The 20,124-nt window shown below is 39.3% G+C and overlaps 1 protein-coding gene and 1 long non-coding RNA gene across 7 annotated transcripts in view; one reads left to right on the top strand and one right to left on the bottom strand.

Annotated features, from left to right (window-relative positions):
• The window catches only part of KCNN2 (potassium calcium-activated channel subfamily N member 2), a 192,032-nt gene extending 184,598 nt beyond the window's left edge, over window positions 1-7,434 (bottom strand). The window contains exons 1-2 of one of the 2 annotated variants that reach the window (XM_075931993.1): window positions 6,907-7,432; window positions 6,373-6,469 (exon numbers count right to left, since the gene is read on the bottom strand). In XM_075931993.1, the coding sequence (XP_075788108.1) occupies window positions 6,373-6,387 (15 nt within the window). In that variant the 5' untranslated portion in view covers window positions 6,388-6,469; window positions 6,907-7,432. Of the gene's footprint in view, window positions 1-6,372; window positions 6,470-6,906 lie in introns of both variants that reach the window. The other variant, XM_075931994.1, reaches the window with a different exon arrangement.
• Window positions 1-20,124, top strand: part of LOC142829883 (uncharacterized) — an 88,587-nt gene that overhangs the window by 64,166 nt on the left and 4,297 nt on the right. The window contains exons 2-4 of one of the 5 annotated variants that reach the window (XR_012904770.1): window positions 5,926-6,122; window positions 17,077-17,831; window positions 18,820-18,978. This is a non-coding gene — a long non-coding RNA (uncharacterized LOC142829883). Of the gene's footprint in view, window positions 1-5,925; window positions 6,123-11,679; window positions 18,979-20,124 lie in introns of all 5 variants that reach the window. The other 4 variants (XR_012904772.1, XR_012904771.1, XR_012904769.1 and 1 more) reach the window with 4 other exon arrangements.

Raw genomic sequence — 20,124 nt, forward strand, 5'->3', positions numbered from 1 at the left:
AGGCATGTTTTAAAATGGTTAATTTCATACAAATCAATATTTTTCATGTATCTTTTTAGGATTAGTAAACAATCTTTTTGGTGACATAGCAGATATGTCCTGTAGTCTCTTGCTTCTAGTTGTATCTGAATATTAGAAATGTTAAGCAACACTACATATATATGAGATTGCCAAAGTGACTAAAAAATTTCTCAAGGATAAGATTATTCTGGGATTTCAAGGTTTGAGATGCTTATGAATAGAACTCAATGTGAATACAAAATTTGTATCCACATTCGCATCTGTATCCATAAAAATGAGCTGCAGATATTTGCACTGACATCCATGCATGCAGATACCTGCAGATGTAAAGCAGATATCTGGAAATTTGCAGGGCTCTACTTATGAATATAACTAATCACTTTCACTTCATGCTACTATCAGGTTTTTTTCAGATCACCGCAATATGTTTCTTCTTTATATAATAGGCTACAATGGGATTAATTTCTGTTCAGAACAAGTGTCTGCCAACCATAATTAACAAAAAGCGATAATGTAGCAAGATGAATGTATTAGGCTTAGACAGTTATATATGCCAAGCATGTTTGAGGTTTTCCCTCACATAATTCTCACCATTGCTCTATCATAGATATCAGCTGTTCCTGGGGATTATTCTCTAAGCTTTGTCTAACTGAGGGTAATTTGCATTGGTGTAACTACATGACTTATTGCTCAAATGCAGTTTCCTCATACAGACCCAGTACGTTTGGGCATAATGAAGCTTACGCTGTTAGGACTTATGCCTTATCCCAATATATTTTGCTTGTAGAAATGCAATTAAAAAAAGGGATTTCCCACAAAGAAAAATTGTTCAGTGGTTAGGACACTAGCCTGGCAATCAAAAGATCAAGGTTCATTTTCCTGCTATCACAGATTTCCTGTGTGATTCTGGGCAAGTCACTTAGCTTCTCTCTCCCTCAGTTTCCCCATCTGTAAAATGAGAGTACATCCCTATTACACAGGGTCCTAATACATTAAAAAATTATGAAGTGTTCCATTACTATGGTAATGAGGGTTACAGCAGTACTATTATGGAGGAGTGACATTAATAATTTCTGTGTATAGCTCACATAAGTAAGAGTTGAGAATATGCAGAACAGCTACCACTTTCTAAAAAACTTTCATTAGTTCCATGAAGAACTAGAGGTGTGCTTCTAAACCAGGGCTGGGCAGTAAGAAAAGTGATAGCCTGCCAGGGTTAGTCCCTGGTGGGCTGCCACCAGTATATTTACCTGCTCCTCTACAGGTATCAGGCGATCATTGGCTGCAGAATATCTTTTAATCTGATCTCAGACAAAGCATTTTAAGAAAAATCTCATATCTGACCAAAGTTGTTTGGTCCTGCACCAGTGAAGTAGTAACAATATAAAAATCTGTTTTAGCGTATTTTGTTTTGTTCAATTGAATTGTATCTTTTGATTTTCAAAAAGAGTTTAATTCATAATTGACCAACTAAAACACTGTCTTTTTAAACTCAGATTTTTACATCTTGTCACATGACAAAATGCAAAGCTGTTTAATGACTTAGTATTCAAGTGCTCCTTTTTTTATCAAGTCCTTCTTAGTGAAAAAGCACTTGCTTTTTAGATTGAAAAATAATGACACACTGATGTAGCTCTGTAGTATTTCAAAGGGAAATGTTCCTAAGTAACATCAGCATACTGTTGCTAAGTTAATATAGAATCAGGTCTCTAATTAGCACAGTCAGTCCTAAACACTAACAAACAGAAGCAGAAGAGGAAAGAGAGAGGCCATGCTGGAGGCTAATGGACCACTGCAGACTGCCTCCAACAGCACTTCTCACATTAATACTCAGGCTATGTAGAGGATGTAAATTTCATTTCATGAATGATTTCAAAAATTTGACTTGATTCATTCATTGCAACTCAAACCCCCAAAATTTTTTAAAAAGTAAAATTCTGAAAACTACTTTGTTTTGATTTCCACTTTTAAAAAATTCCATTATATTGTATATATTATAACATATATAATAAAATAATTTGAAATGAAGAATAATTTCAGCATGCAAACCATTTAAAAAACATCAAAACAGGACATGACAGTAATCAAACTTTTTCCACAGTTTTCTTCTGAAACAAAGGCTTTGGCCTAATTTCACATAGCATTTGGATATTGACAGAACTACATATTTTAACAGCATATTTCCATCACATTTAGCAGTGATTATTACAATTAAATTCCACTATACACCAATAGAATCATAGAATATTAGAACTGGAAGGGACTTCAAGAGTATTTAAAAATAATTTAAATGGAAAACACTACACCTTATATTTTATACCCATGCACATTATATTTTAGTTCTTTATTGTAGTCTTACAAAAACTAATTGCTGCTGGTTTTTTTCTCCCATAGAGTAATTTTCTTTCACTCTAATCTACAAATCTCTTTCAAATATTCATTTCAATATGTAAAGAAATACTATCTTTTTTTTTCTTTTATATTTCATCCTTACCAATGTGGGCCCTTCTCTTCTTACCATCTACTCTAATGTGTTCATTAATATTATTGTAATGATAAGAAAATGGATTAAACAATTCTCTGACATAAGAATGAAAGGACTTTGGACATGATATTGTTCATAATAGCAATCCCCCTTTAATTAAATTAATTTCATTTATACAGCTAAATTACTCTTCATGGACAAAGCCCCATTGAATCATGGTTCTATGTGGATACAGAATGTTCTCTGTGCAGATAACTTGCAAGATCAGAGAATCATATTCTACATTTCTTTACTTCCCAGGCCTATTCCATTCTTACCAACTTCCTCTTGGATTTTGGAGCTGTCCTTCTCCTAACTCAAAACATCCCTCTCGACTCTGAGACTTTTCTGTATTTAAATAGTTCTTTTCAAAATTTAGACTGCTCTTTCAAAGCTCTTCTTCTCAACTATGTCACAAACAAAAATGATTAAAGGCCAAGAAAACATGACCTATGAGAGAAGACTGTTTATTTAGTGTGTAAAGGACAACAGAGGGGATATGGTAACAGTTATCAGGTACTTAAAAGGCTGTTACAAGGAGGAGGAAGAAGAATTATTCTCCTTAACATCTGCTGACCAGAAGCAATGGACTTAAATTGTAGCAAGGGAAGTTTGGTTGTACATTTGGAAAAACTGCCTGTCAGGGTGGTTCACCACTGGAATGAATTGCTTAAGGAGATTTTTCAGAGCAGGTTACACAAACACCTGCCAGGGATGGTCTAGATGGTGCTTGGTTCTGCCATGAGTACAGGGAACTGGATGTGGCCCTGGTCTGCACTATAGAGTTATTTTGAAATAACCCCTCTTATTTCAAAATAATAAGCAGCACATCCACACTACCAAGCCTGTTCTTTCAAAGTAATGGGCTGGTTATTTTGAAATCTGTACTCCTGCTTTCCTGGGGGAATAACGCTGACTTAGAAATAGTTATTTCAAAATAGTATTAGTGTGGATGCTCCACTGCTGCTATTTTGAAATAACTACTCCCCAGGGTCATTCAAAGTAATTACTCCCCAGTGTTTCCTCAGGCTGTAAGTTGAGGTAGCACGTCCACATTAAGGGAGCCTGCCTCAGACTAATATCAAGGCTCCCTCATAATGGGGACATGCTATTTCAATTCTGTTATTTCGGGAGTTATTATTTTGAATTTAGTTACTTCAAAATAATTTTCTAGTGTAAACATGCCCTTAATGACCTTTTGAAATTCCATACAATTCTAGTATTCTATGATACCACAATCACAGTTTTGTTACTAGATTCCAGATTTACTTGAATTAGTTCTTGCATCCATAATAAATGTAATAAGTCATATTTTGCCTTTAAAAACATTTCAGGCAACCATTGAGAGCTGTATAGATTAGTAACTAAAACCAACTCTATAATAGATTGTTGGAGTGGTTAATTATGAGGATTAATGACTTCACATAGATATTTTTCCAAACATCCTAAAATGTGCAGCATGCAAATTAAACCAAGCAGAGTTACTGTTATGTTATGACTTTCAAATATTGCACTCCAGTGTTCCCCCATATCATGGTGTGTTTGGATAACAGCTTTTCACAATTTGACATCCATTGATTAATCATTTTTCTCTGTCTCTCTTTTCCATACAGTTTAATGACTGAGCAATTTTTTTCTTTCTACCAACATCAAAAATATAATTAAAGTCTTCATTAAGCTGTGCTATTGTGTAAGAGATTAATTTTCCTTGTCTCCAATATATTTTTGGTTCAATGGAAAAATAGATTAACTGATGCATATTTTAGGCAGTTTGACTTAAGATTAAATTACAGCAGTGATAATTATTCAAGATATGCCAAAGATTCAGAACAAATTAGGGAGTTATTTGTGGATGTGGCAAATCAAGGCACTCTTCTTCCTGTAAGTGATTTGGTAAGAGAAATGGTGGAATTAAACTGGTAGACTCTCTAAAAGGAATAAATTTTTTACTAAATGGTCAATCTTAAGAAGTCCAGATTTGCCAATAGCTTCCATCTAAATAGTATTTGCACTAGAAGTTCCTTGCTATTTGCAAATGCTGATTTATTTTTAATAAGATCATTGCCATAGTATTCAGGGCTGCTATTTTAATTTATATCTGATTGTAAATGCAGAAGCATCATAGCTCACCTTGAAGGGGAAAAAAAGCACCAAGGACGAACCTTTCAATAGGTCTATTTTAAAAAAGCAACACAAGCAAGCATGAACTTGATTTTGAGATAAAAGGAGTTATCATGCAAATACTATTTCTCCTTGTCATTTGACATGAAATGGAGGAAATACTTTCACTTGCACCAGGGATTGCGAGCTGTCCCTACACACTGTAGAGACAGCATCATAGATCCTAACCAATAGTCCAGATTACCTAAAGATCCACTAGCAATTCTCCACAGCGCAGGGATAGTTGCAAGATGAGCAAACTATAGTTGCTATGATATGGCAATGGCAGCCAAGGAATAGCCTTGGGGGATTTCCTACTCTCAAAGTGTCCATGGAAAACTCTAGTATATAGCCTACTTACTAGTGCTATGTAATAGAGTGAGAGTTGGGAGCTGGCCTAAAACACCTGTCAAGCTCCTTTCTAGTCCTATGATTCTATAAGCAATCATGGAGTGAGAGCCGACTTTAAGAATCAGTACCTGTCTATAGTTCTTTGCCAGGTTATTCCTACTGTTAATACTAGAAGAGGTGAGCGTGCAATTATATTAGCAAAGGCTCTGAACCTGCTAGATTTCTTACAACTACAAAAGAAAATCTGGAACTCCAGTGCTATCACAATTTCAAAAGATCATCTTTTGCTAACACACTTTCTATACTGAGCAGTATGGTGGGCCTGTCACTGATCTGAATGTTTTTGTTCCTTCAGGGATAGCACAATAGTATTTCAATAGCTATGGGAAGACTGTCAACAGGATCGCTACCAAAGGGTGCAAACTGATTATGAGTCAGCTTCTGAATTTTAATCTATTTCTGATGACAGAAGAGACACAAGGGGAAAGAGACTGAGGGCACTAGGCTGGCACTATTTTGGATGGGGAAAGGGTACTACACAGCCTCAGTGTACAGTGTTTAAGAGAAAGGTACAGTTCAGTCAGATGAAGGATTTTATAATCTTCAACAATTTGTTCATCTGAGTCACCATGACAATACTGAACAATGAACAATTACTTGCTGAAACACAGGCCAGATTCTACTGTAATCAAAATATCATATATTTTCTTCGTATGCTGCTTTTGAAATGAATGTTAAGTAATAAACAAATTCAATCACTTTCAAATCTGACTGTTAGGAGCAAATCTGACACTCTTGAAAGACTGGAATTCTACCCGGGAGGGCAACTTTATACTTTACAGGGGGCTCTCTTATTTCCTCACCTTTAGAGTTGCTGGGGAATTAGTTCAATCGTGGTATCACCTGAGTATCCAGCTCACTCTACCTCCTGCCAGCTCTACCGACTTTCTGAATTGCACCAGCTGGCTCTTGATCAAGAATGGAGAGCATCCAAGGCTGCCCTGACATTTGTCCAAGGAGGCATTGTGACCCTGGGGGTCCAAAGCCCATGTTTCTCCGGTAGAAGGTAAGCCATCAAAGAAACCTAGTTTTATTCACTGTTTAGATTATTCAATTTGTTAACTACAATAATTAGAAATAACAGAAGTTTTAAAGTTATTGTTCGCTTAAAATGTTTGAAATGTGTTAAAACAAAAAATGTATTAAATGCACTTCGGTATATTGTATATCCTCCTGTTACATGTATAGTTTCACAAAGGGGATTAAAAACATATACTAAGTATTTTAGTATCTCTGCTACGATAAAACAATCTTACCTTAGAGTAGTGCATGCCCTACCCTCCACTCATGCGTGTTTTGCTGTGACAGTCCTGAGGCTGTGCAAAGAATGTGTGCAATGCATTTTCATAGTGGCTGTGAAAGTAAAATAGTATTAACAACATCAATAATTAATTGTAGAAGTGATCGATAAGTGAAATATAAGCCTGGTCAATGTGCCTGCTCAGATTTGCATCATTATGGTTTCATTAATCAAAACAGTAATGTTATTAAAACCTGTCCATATGTTCTGAAACATGCTAATTCAGAAGTATTTGCTGGTGAAATATTCTCTCTATTGCAAATAAAACAGAGTGGATAGATATTATAAAGAAAGAGCTCTATAGCCCATGTGACAAAGGAAAGTAATCCAAGACTAGTGTCAAAAAATCTGTTTCTCTTATCCCATATTATGAATTGATAAGTGCAATTAGTTCTTTTGATGAAGTAACAGCATTACCAAATAATTTCTCAGAAGTCCTATCTAATACTGTATTTCTAACAAAGTGTGTAAAAAGAAAATTGATATGTACCATTCTGTCATCTTCATTTTGTAAGCTTCACCAGTATGAAACTAACAGGACACAATAAGTGTTCTTGAAAAACTGATTCGCTTTAGTATACTTTTTTCCCATTTCTTCAGGAAGTCTCTTCCTTTTACATGAGGAATGTTCTTAAAGTGAAAAATTAAGTCCTCATTAACATACCAGAAGAGCTAAAAGAGATCAAGTTATTAGTATAAATGAGTACATGCATCTTTTAGGCTGCATGCTATATGGGACAGGAATTGTGTGTATGAGTGCCTAACATTTTTTATTACTACCACAAAAGAAAGAACACTGAACAGGATCTCCTCTGAACAAAAGAGTTTGAACACTAGCTTGTATTTTGTCCATTAAGTTCAGCCTGATCAACAAGTCTATTCTCTAAATAGACTGGATACTCAAGCATTATGCGTTATCACATATGTCTAGCATTATGGGGAATATGTTGTCAAATAAGCTGAAGTAATAAGTAGTATAAAGAACACAAGTGAACACAATTCAATTAACTTACAAGTGAACTTATGAGTCTGGTTTGAGGCTAGTATCTGGCTGTCACAGGTCATGCTGGTAGGGTATAGGAGTGCCAAGTAATCCTCTCACTCACTGGAGAATATGAGAAAATGCCAGATTGTAGCCTTCCTTTAATGGTCCACTCAGCTTGATATTACTGAGGTGCAATAAACCTCTTCACCATGAAGTTAACTCCAAGAACGTAGGGCTTAGTGAAATTCAGCATGAGTAAAAAAATAGTAGAGCAGGTGCAGCATGAATAAAAGCTTCTTTACTAAACTAGATTGCCCATTCATAATTACTCTAGAAATAAATTCTCCTTACTAGCTAGCAAAATCTTTAGCCGAGTGAAGATGCTAATGACTGAGTATCAAAACTGTGTTTTGTTTAAGGTACAGACACAGCTCTTCTGTCTTCTTTTCTGCCCTTTGTTTCTCCAATATATTTTACACTTTATTTAGTAAGTCTAGCAGGTGTTCTTAGAGAGCTGAACGTATAACTTTGGCATCCTGAATTCAAAGAAGGATATGGGGGCTATGTCAGAAAAATCATTGAAACCATCAGCCTAAAACACAGCGGAATATTGTAAAAATAAGGTGTTTCACACTAGCACCCAGACAAACTAGAAAACACGTTGGTAATGTTACTGCACTCTACAAAGGCATCTGTCACCCCCAAAATGATTGTTTTATGCAACATTGGTCAATGTGTCACAATGATAACGTTTTGGAGAGGCAGCAGTGAAAAAGAATAGAAAGAGCATATCAGGATTGAAGAATAAAGTCAATCCTACCCAAGCCAGAGTGCTTAGAGTTATCAAGTGTCAACCTTAATGAAGTTTATTTTCTTCCATTCCTCTTTCCTTTTCACTCTGTTTCACCTTTCCCTTCAGTTTGTTTCCATTTTCCTCTCTTTCAGTCTGTTCTTATTCCTTCTGCTTCTGTCTCCAAGGGTATGTCTACACTACCCCGCTAGTTCGAACTAGCGGGGTAATGTAGGCATACCGCACTTGCAAATGAAGCCCGGGATTTGAATTTCCCAGGCTTCATTTGCATAAACTGGGCGCCGCCATTTTTAAATCCCTGCTCGTTCGAACCCCGTGCCGCGTGGCTACACGGCATGAACTAGGTAGTTCGGACTAGGTTTCCTAGTCCGAACTACCGTTACTCCTCATTCCACGAGGAGGTTCGAACGAGCAGGGATTTAAAAATGGCGGCGCCCAGTTTATGCAAATGAAGCCCGGGAAATTCAAATCCCGGGCTTCATTTGCAAGTGCGGTATGCCTACATTACCCTCCTAGTTCGAACTAGGAGGGTAGTGTAGACATACCCCAACACAGGACTCTCTTTTGCAATGTCTGAAATGCTATTCAGAGTATGTGCCACTGGAATCTGCATCAAGTGTGTTATGAAGACCATCTCTTAACATAGAAAAGTTAAAGGATTTAGACTTATACTCCTTGAAAAAGAAGAATTTGATATGGCCCAACAGAGATCTGGGAAATGACTAAGGGATTCAGTCAGAAATATGTTGATAAAATGTGTGCAGTAACAAGTGGCTCAAAAATTTGTAGGGCAAATCTAATTGGGAAATTAGAAATAAGCAGGAGATATAGGAGGTGACTCAATGGGCAATATACACAGGGAATCACTTACCAGAAAGATAACTGAAATAAAGAAAGACATTGGGTTTAAACTGAGACACCCAGCATGAAATCCTGGATCCACTGAAATTGATGAGAGGTTTACCATTGAATTCAGAATGGCCCAGATTTCATCTTTTGGGCCTGAATTGCTCTCATGGTACACCAGTGTCAGTCAATAGAAACTATCAAAATCAATGGAGTTCCAGCAGTGCAGAACCAGCAGAAGAGTGTGCTCAAGCTTCTGTTCCAGTTGGGCTTACACCAACAGTAAAACAGGCCTGGTGGTCCCAGTAGTGGTACTTAATGGAGAATTAACTAATCAAAAGGCTAACTCTGTGTGTGTGTGTGTGTGTGTGTGCGTGTGCGTGTGCCCACATGCGCGCGCGCAGATGTAATTTAGAACATTTAGAAGGTTTCAAAGAGGAAATGCCCAGCACTAGAATTTCAGGATGTACATTGGCAGAATTGGACTGAGAACTGAAAGGCACTCGGGGGACCCCCAGAACCCGCCCACCAGGCTGTTGCTGTTGTGAGCTTTGTAATTCACCCAAAATGCAACAGATAATAATACAGAGCAAAATGATATTATTTTAAGTTGAGATCATATGGTCGAGCCTTCTGTTGTTGAGGCATAGGACTGTCACCACAAGCTCAGTTATGTGCTGTTATGTTTCTGGCTCAATAAATGCAATACAGCATGATTTCTATATAGGAGTTTGTTGAAGTTCTATTATTTATCTGATAATATGTTTACTACATTAGACTGTTACACAAAATAACTTGCTGTAGTTATACACTGTCACACACTTACTCTTTGTAATTGCACATAGAGCTGTCTCCATTAAAAAGAACAAGTAATCATCATTTTTAAAGTTACAGACTTACACAGCTATCCCTCCGAGGGCACATCTGCACAGCAGGTCTAAAGCCAAAATAAGCTACACAACTTGAGCTACATCAATTGAATAGCTTAAGTCGAAATAGCTTATTTTGGCTTTTGGTGCTGTCGACAGCAGGAAGTCCAAGAAAGAACACTCTTCCTCTGACTTCCCTTACTCCTCGTAAAATGAGGGTTACAGGAGTTGGAGTAAGAAGTTCTCCAGCTCTACATTATTTTGACATTATTTTGACGTGTGCTTGTTAGGTAGACACGGAGTATGTTATTTTAGAATAACATCAGTTATTCCAAAATAACACTGCAGTGTAGACGTACCCTGACACTTCTTTCATTAAAAAGGTTGAGAAGAAAGATTAATTTTAACAAATAAACAATATTCTTATTCCTCATTTCTCTGCATAGGCCCTTCCCCTTCCTTTTTTTCCTCCCCCCCCTTTTTCCTTCTCCCCTATTTATTTTGGGTCTGCACATCCTAAGCTCAAAACTCCGGTCATCTGAAGAAGTGGGCTGTGACCACAAAAGCTCATGATACCATCTACATGTTTTGTTAGTCTATAAAGTGCTACCAGACCATTTGTTGTTTTTTAAGTTTGTGCTATAATGTGCAATGCTGCTGCCTTCTCTAAATAACAGAATAGATAATTAGCATCTTGTCCACAAGTTAAATAAAATTCAGAATTCAGTCGGGCAAGATGGTGATTCTAAGCCATTGCACATGTAGAACGAGAAGAGAAGGATGGTGGGGATCCCAGAGTGCCAGAGGCATGTGAACAACAGCTTTATAAAAGGTGTGGCCAGTACCTTCCAGGCTCAGCCATTTTTTCCTCCCTCTTCAGAAAATATAGCAATACTGTCTGAGCTAGACTCCTCCATTCTCATGGGCCAGGAGCACAAGGATCAGGATTGTTCCTAGTCAACTCAAGGAAGGGAATTAGGTTTAGAACCATGTAGGGACAGGAATAGTTACCACTATTCCTTTTATGGGAGCACCCAGAAGCCTCAACTGGGATCAGGTCACCATGCTGTGTGTTGAACACACATACTGAGAGAGTCTCTGCCTTGGGAAGCTCATAGTCTAACTAGAAAAGACAACTGAAGGATGGGAGAAAAGAAGTATACAGGTGAGAAGTATAGATTGTAAATCCTAGCCCCACTGAAGTCAATGGAAAACTCCATATTTTAAAATGTGGATATGGTACTAATGGTAATTTACCATTGTCTTCAAGTGTGGTGACTGAGGTCACATAGCGAGTCTATGACATAACTGGGAATTTCACCTAGTTCTCTTGAACCTCAGTCCAGTGCTTGCACCACAAGATACTATACCACAAGATACTCCTTCCTCTCTTATAATCTCGTTCATAATTCATTATTTATTCATTTAAACTAAAAAAAAAAATCTAATACTGTGTCCTACTTCTCTCTTGGAGGAATGTGGCCTGTAGTTTCAAGCATCTTTAAGAAAATACATCACACAGTACATCCTACATGAACTTTTTTAAAACAATGGGATGTTTGCAGCAATCTAACTGAAAAGGCTGTTTTACAATTATTGCTATAAGATCTAAATTGGATAAGTTCCATTTTTTATAAAAGCAAATACAGAATCCAGGGCTTCAGCACCTTCCAATAACCCTAGGAATAAATAACAACTTATATGAGCAGTCTAATATCTAATAAGATCTCATAAAATTCTTTCTATCCATAGGTCTTACTTTCCTTCCTAACGTGCTTTGAGAATAATTGAATGAGGAAGAGTGAAGCACAGCATGAAGAGATTAGATGACTTGCCCAAGATCACACAGCAAAGCTAGGAATAGAATCACGGTATCCTGATTCCCAATATATCCCTTGTTCATACAGCACTTATCATCAAGGTGCGGAAAGAGAAAAACTGTTTACCAGGGTCCCAATACAAGTTGGACCTCACTGGTCCGGCACCCTTGGGACCTGACTGATCCCAAATAAGGGGATTTGTCAGACCAGGGAAGGTCCCTCCCCTAGTAGATATGCTGCCACCAGGCTAGGACTCCAGCCTGCCCCCACTGCTGCCTCAGCACCTCGGGGTTCTCCCCAGCCCTGCTGCTGCTGGGGCCTGAGTGCCACAGCCAGACCTCTGCAGCAGGGCTGCAGTTCTGTGGCCCGGGCCAGACCTCCCTGACCGCCACTGGGACTGGGCCTGGAGTTCCCCAGCCACTGGAGGCAGAACAAGGCCTCAACTCCACAGCTGGGGACAGGGTCAGATCTCCCTGGCCACTGCAGAGTCAGAGCTCGCTGGCCAGGGCCAGAGGCCCACAGCTGAGGCCATGCTAGAGCTCCCCAGCCACTGGGGCCAGAGAACTCCACTGGGGCCAGAACTTTCCTCCATGCCATCCGTCCCTCCCTTCCACACACACACACACACACACACACACACAGATTCTGGGCTCCTGGCTGAGTTGTCGGTACCCCATGAAATGCTCCTGCCCCACCACCAGACCTCCCTCTTCCTGGGCTCTGTGGTCCAGGAACATATGTGATCTATTGCTGGATCACTCATGTTGCTGCACCAGGGAGTCCCAGGTAAGGAAGGTACAACCTATACTGCAATATATCAGTGCCCATGAGCATCCCAATAGTTTCAGTGGGGCCAGCCACTGGCATGGCAGTACGCCCATGAGTAATCAATTAAGAGCCCAATCCATTGATGTTAATGAGATCTCAACTCTAGATTAAAAGGTATGTTGTGCCTTTTAGTTCTATAGTGAGATGTTTATTTGATTAGAATACACAAATATGACCTCTATGGACTTATATAATATGGTCTGCCTGGACTTGCCTCGCTACCTTAGGCCTCAGTCAATTTCTGTCTTTTTTCCCAATTCTGGATGCAAATGGGGGAATCAGTTTTCATTGATGTAAGCTGGGTCACATTTGCTCCAAGCTGTTCACAGCATTTTTTTTAAGTATTTGATGAGGACACCAATGCTTTAGGGAGGATGTGACAGCCACATGTCTACTGGCAAGAGAAGAGGTAGAAAGGCAGGATCATGAGAAAGAGCTGAAATGATATGTTATAATGTATACTCTTCATTAGTCAAATTTTTTGGGTGAAAAAGTGATGCTTCAAAGAGCAGGGACAGCTTATCAATGAGCCTACATTGTTGTTGTAGATCAGGAGTTGGCAAACTTCAGTTCCCAGCCCATCAGGGTAAGCTATTGGCACACCGGGACATTTTGTGTAGGTACGGAGCTCCTCAGCTCCCAGTAGTTGTGGTTCGCCATATGTGCCCAATGGTAATTGCGGGAAGTACCAGCCAGCATGTCCCTCAGCCCACACTGCTTCCCGTAGCTTTGTTTGGCTGGGAATGGCAGCTGAAGAGACTCTGTGCCTATATACTCTCCAAGTACACAAAGCATCACGATGTACTAGCAGCTTACTCTGATGAACTGGGAACCCAACATGGCCAACTACTGAAGTGTAGGGTTGACTTATGAAAGCGTCATAGTTTTACCATTTTTATCTATTCACCTTGGGGAGGTGGCTTATGCATGACTGAGCTAATGAACAAGTATATACGGTATTTTAGTACTTCTGTCTCAAATCTGTAGCTGTATTTTAGCATTTTTTAGGTTACTAACTAATAGTATGATGTACTATAACTTCATTAGTGTAGTGTTCCACAATACACATGAAAAGTACATAAGTTTGGGGGGAATAATACATTTTCTATTTACAAGCTATTATATATTTTCATCATCATCTCACAAAATCACATGGTAATAATATCAAAATCAAATTACATAATATTTACCTGTACAGTTCTTGATCACATTATAATTATAGAAATAACATGGTTATACTAATTAAACATATTGTAGGATACCATGAGGGGAAAAAAAAAAACAATTGCATATGTCTACACATAAGTTTGTGTGTGTACATAAACACACTATCAGGAGAGTGATCTTTGATGAATGGAACTGATGCATTTCTAGCAGGCTAATACATTCAAATATAATGGGAAAGCTTTTGATCCTGTTTGTATCCTCAGGCAATAGGCTGCCTTTGATTTGAAATTGAAAGGTATGAGGGGTCATAGGAAAGTGATAATCTAGAATGAAAGCCCAGACCTGGTTTCATGCAAACTTTATGCTGTGACTACAAGATAAAGCTAAGTACAAAGCCCAAAATCAAAGAAGAAAATATTACTAGAGTGTACGTTAATGATCTGGAAAGATCCAGATTCAGTGATAAAAGTCTTTTATGAGCAGATGATATGCACTACAAAATGTAATGAAATGGACACCTGCCCTGGATTTTTTAAATAAGACAAGATAATGAATAATCTTTTTTGAATTGTATCATGTATTTTTAAATTTAAAGTAATAAAAATATTTATCTCCAAGCTGTTTTCCACAGAGGAAACAACTATGTTTTATTTTGTAGAGAGCAGTTACTAATGTAGGTAACTTTTCAGTCTTCAAAGAAACAAAAAATAAAGGCCCTTTAAGACTGCTATCTTTGCTGATTTGAAACACATACTAATTACACAGACAAATGTTAGATTAGAAAATATTTTCTGTCTGCTTGGTTGTATTTTCTCATAGTCAAAGACCTAACTTGCATAGCATAATTTCAACATACTCTTCAGCAGATAATAAAAACTGCCTTTTAAAATGTCATGTCTTTTCATGAATCATTTACTTGTGATGGCAATAATCTCCTATATCTAAGCATCCCAGATGGAATGTTACAATATAAAAGCATTGTATTAATTATATCAAACTTAAACTAATGAATTTCTGACACAAAGTGTTCTGTTGATCCCATAAGGCTCAAAACTGCCAACCTTATTTATGTTGAACAATGCTCCACTAGGCAAGCAGTCACACCAATTTCAATTTACTTCTTTCAACTAAGGTATTAGTGTGTGAAATTGTCACGGAATCAGGCCCATAATAATTACTATTACAAAGTAAGCTTACCACGAAGATATGAAATTAAGACTTGGAAAAAGAAAGGAACTCGTTCCTTATCTCAAATACAGAGATTCCCATTGTCATAGGAAGCAAACAAATAGAATGAATTTCAAGTAGTTGTTAGAGAAGTTTTAAGAGATCAGTTGCACTAGAGTCATCACCTGTAGAGAATAATACCATGAGAATGATATAGACTCAGTTCTCTCCTGTTAAAAGTGCCTTGTTCAAAGCTAATACAGTCTGATTGGCAATGGCTATATTTTCATACTCGATAAAGATACTTTCAACTTACCTGTTCTAGCTCTCTCTCATTTAACGGTGTACTCTCCTCACAGCTTTGTTTTCCAATTTGGGCTCAGCCCAAGGACTGCTATCCCCAGATTCTGATGACTAATTGCAGTCTGCGATCTCATCTGCCATGCACAGCCTTCTTATTTGTCAATTCAAAAGCTTCCTTACAGGAGTGAGTAGGAAAAGGACAAAAACTGTAGGTTCACTTCAGGCAATCCTGATCTCCAACTGAGACTTTATGCTGTTTATTCAAGTTGTAGGCTTTTGTGCGTGTGTGTGTGTGACAGGGAGGCTGAAGAAAAAACAGCTACAGCACTGCAGGTGAGAGAGAAAACGACCCTTCACAAACAAGGCTTATTAGAAGTTCATAAAGAAGTGTTGATAAAGCCCTCAAAGATATAAAGAAACCTCTTTCAAAGTCAGTCCCCTTCTAGTGCTGGGGGGCGAGGGGGAGGAGTAGGGATGGGGCGGAACTTCTGTACTTACAAAGATACATTTGACAGGAAGGCAGATTACTGAAGAGGAGGGGACAGGCTACAGAAATGTTTGCGTGACTGACAGCCCTGACTACCATTTTTCCTTTTGTCATGCAGGCTTCCTTCTGCATGGTGCATTCAGAGAGACACATATTGCTACAAAATAGGACTCCGTCAGTTTCAGTCATCATACCCTCAAAGAGATGAGATCTGTTTGGCTTACAACCCAGCTCCACCAAATGTGCATTACTAGTACAGTTTTCCTATCCAGGCTTCTGTCTCATTTGTGGATTACTATGATGTAGTCTATTTGATATGACAGGGAATGACAACCCGACTTTTCACAGGATTTCTATTTCCCTAAAAGAATAGTTTATTTAAACACTTTCATGTTTTCCTTTCCCATTTGAGGTACAGTGCTACATTTCTGTGTTTTTAATTAATTTATGAACCACTAGAACAGTAGTGGCAACCTGCAGCCCATCAGGGTCCTAGATGTGGCCTGCAAGACCTTTTGTTTACCATTGCCCATGCGCAAGGTTGCCACATTCCATTGGTTTCTGTCCATGCTGGGTTTTTTCCTACCACTATTACTAAAGTGATATGCACGCATAAGCAAGGGTACATACAGTAAGGTTCATGCTGATTGCACATAACTTTGACCAAGAGAGCCATGCATTCCCTCTGCAGCTATTCAAAGTGCTGCTATGATTCAATTGGCACACCCTAAAAATTCTAGGTATGCAAAACTACCGTCTCCTGAGAGACTGTTTTGGTTACAGCTATCTCACGGCCGACTGAGATGAAGGAGGACTGCTTACGGGGCCCACTCACTGACCTAGGTTGCCCATCATTGCACCAGAATATGATGAAAATATATACGAAGTTAAACTATTTGCCAAGGGCCAGATTCTGCCATCCCCATTCACTCTGAGAAGTACTTCACTCTGTACGTGACTTCCTGCAGAGTAAACAGGATAAGGGCAGTAGAATCTGTCTGTAAAATTTGTATTTAGTGCTGGAGAAAAATGTCAGCTTGAGACTGGAGACTGTTTATCCACAGAACAGATACAGCAAAAGCAGAAGCTGTGCAATCTTTCATGAATCAGCTATCCACATACCTCAAGCCTGACTTTAGTGGATGACATCTTCAGAAGAAAAGACAGTCTGTCTCAACATGCATTCTGTCTGTGACCTCCCTGCTGAGACTGAAAAGAGGGCACCACATTCTGGCCTGATTCAAAGCCCACAAATATGTGTAAATCTCTCCCCTGACATCATGTGTTTTGGATCAGGCCATTTCTGCCAATTCTGATAGTGTTGTTTGTGATATGGCACCTAAAAGGAAATGGACTGACATGGTCAACTTTTTTCAGATACACCAGTGAACAGTCTTCTGATGGCAACAACTTTTAGCAGGTGACATCTGAAGTCGTCTGGATTTCAACTGGTCCCCCAGGTTCTCTTTTAATATTTATAGCATTTCATTTCTCAAACACTAAACTGTAAATGCATTTTTCCTGCTTATGCTATGATGCGGTCAGCTTTCTCTGTTTTTAAATTGTAGAAAGAATGGCTTTTGATTCAAATTATGCAAAGACCATACCCATATGAGCTGAATCATTTTTGTTATGAGCTTATTCTTGAATATTTTCACGTCTTTCCTTTTTTAATTGCTTTCAATTACATTTCTTTGAAAGAGTATTTAACGTTTATAACAATAAATTTTATGTCTGCACACATCCAGATGGCATAATGACATGCTGCTCTTTTGAACCAGTGAATGGCCTGACTTGTGATGTTGAGGAGGGACACTTTCAGTGAGCAGTGAAAATATAGAGTAGAGCTAACAAGAGACTTGAAGAGAAATGTTTAACTTCAGCGGTTTTATGATGGCATGAACAGAGTTAGATATTGTAATACAAATACAGTTTAAGCATGGGCTGCCAGTATGATAGGCCAGGATGTCTCTGTCTTCCCTAGGTTCCGGTGCTGCCTTGTGACACTGGGCTGGGGCTGCTCTAGCCCTGGGCTCACATCAGTTCGTTGGTTGGGGCTGGCACTGGGCTCCTCTGGCTGTGTGGGGAGCAGGTCTTAGGGTTTCATCCAGCCTGGTGCTTCTCTAGCCACAGTGAGTAGGGGACTCGGGGCTCTGGTCACATGGGATGGGCCTTATTGGAAGGGGCTAGTATTCCAGAAGGAGGGATCTGCCTTCGGCCCATGGTTATAAGCATTGGAAATAAAAAAATCTCCACAAAAAGGACAATAAAAATACACAAAACATTGACAGAGAATAGCTCAGTAAATTAGAAGAAAAAAAGCAATATAATAAGGAGGAGAGGACTTGTTATTTAGAAACAGGTAAGAGGATAATCTGTATAAGTAATGAACTTTACCCACGTAAAGATGGGTTAATGGGAGCTCTAATGAACCACAGTTACATTCAAGGCTGATGCAAACAGGAGCTAAGAAATTCCTTTTGCATTCAAATAATACACTACAGGTTGTATTTCCCTAAACCAGGTCTCTCTGGTCCGCATGACCATGGATGTTCCTGGACCACAGAGCCGAGGGACAGGGAGGTCTGGCAGCGGGGCAGGAGCATGGCAGGAGGAGCTGGTGACTCAGCCAGGAGCCTCATGTCGGGGGGGTGGGCAGCATGGCAAGGAGCAGCAAAGGGGCTCAGACCTCAGCCACGGAGCTCTGGCCCTGGCCCCATTCTGGCCCCAGCTGCCTGGGAGCTATGGCCCCAGCTCCAGCTATGGAACTCCAGCCCCAGCTCCAGAGCCAATCATCTGCAGAGCTCCAGCCTCAGCATGGAGCTAGGGAGCTTCTGCTCCCACTCTGGCAGCAGCATGGCTGGCAGCAGCCACAGAGCCCTGAGGGGGCAGGAGGACAGCAGCTAGAGCCCTAGCCCAGGGGCAGCATGGGCCATGAAGAGGGGGGCCACCCCTGGTCTGACAAATCCCCTCGTTCAGGACCAGAGAGGTCCAACCTGTAGTTTTATTTTCCATGGCATGCTGCCTCTGATCCATTGGATTTTAAGATTTGAGGCTGACTTGGTTGATATAAAAGAAGGCTAATATTGGAAACCCTATTTTGTTGCTGTTCATTTACAGTGGACATCATTTGTATGTGTGAGTGGTGTACCAATGTGTCAATACAGCACAAAAGTTGAAAGCCAAAAACAAGGAAAGCTGAATGCATAGCTGATAAAAGAGGAAAAAGAAACCGTTAAAGATGAATTGACATGAATAAAATATCACTGGGGGACAAGGGTATGTAATATGCTATAATAGATGTTCCATTACTATCTGTAAATGGAGATCTTTAGTGTTTGAGACTATCATAGCCTCTAATGGCTGTACTTGTCATTTGATTGATATGAGCAGTATCTAATCTATTTGTGCACTATTTGTTATACAGCGGTCCTTCCATAAACATGATGCCTCTATTTTATATTCCATAAAATGTATTTACCTCCAAGAGTGAGAAATAAGCTTTTTCCCCTCCCACATACTGTGTGGTTAAGAAGGAAATATATAGTGAATAAACAATGTTCTGATACCAAGTTTTCAGTAAGTACACAAAAATTCTGTACTTGAAAAGCAAAAGCACTTAAACAAGTCACAAATAGTTCTTAAATTATTGTAGTCGTTACAGAACTAGTATCTCATAGTCCAGCCTAACTGCTGCCAATGCACATTTCCTCCCCGGTCTGTGCATTGTCTGCTGTTTAGACCAGACTAAATTGTACAAGTGATGAGTCTTCCACTACTTCCTTTGGGAATTACTATAAAAGCCCAACAGTCACAGTATTTCCTCAGTAGTTCTTAACACATGTAGCCTCACCATTTTAAACTCCCCCCCCCCCACACTCCAACACTCAAGAAAAATATCTATATGAATTCAGATATTACTCAAGGAGAGAGGGGGAGTTTGGAAAGTTATACTGTTATTCCTTCCTTTTACTCAGGAGGCAACATATAAGTATGTAGATCTCATGTTCAGAGTGCCTAAATACTAGCTAAGTCTCTAACCAAGAAATATGAATCACATGGTCACAGAATTGCAGAGTCTGTGGTGTTAATATTACTGCTATATTGACCAGCTAGCAGAAACTGGCAATCCTGCACATGGACAACAGTAAACAAAATGTTTCACAGGCCACACATAGAACCCTGACGGGCTGCATGTGACCCTCAGCCTGCAGGTTGCCCACCACTGCGGAAAGTCATTCGCACTCCCACGCACTCCTGTGAATCCCACTAAAGCCCTGAAGTCACCAAAACCCAGCCCAGGAAAGTTCAGTCTCAATCAGATTCAAGTGTGGTCACTCTCCCAGGCCACAAGGTGCAGTGCCAAGGAAGTCAGCAATCTGACAGGATTTTTACATTAAGTTTAACTAATGTTTTGTGGGCCAT

Source organism: Pelodiscus sinensis, chromosome 6, assembly GCF_049634645.1.
Source record: "Pelodiscus sinensis isolate JC-2024 chromosome 6, ASM4963464v1, whole genome shotgun sequence".
Classification (NCBI taxonomy): domain Eukaryota; kingdom Metazoa; phylum Chordata; order Testudines; family Trionychidae; genus Pelodiscus; species Pelodiscus sinensis.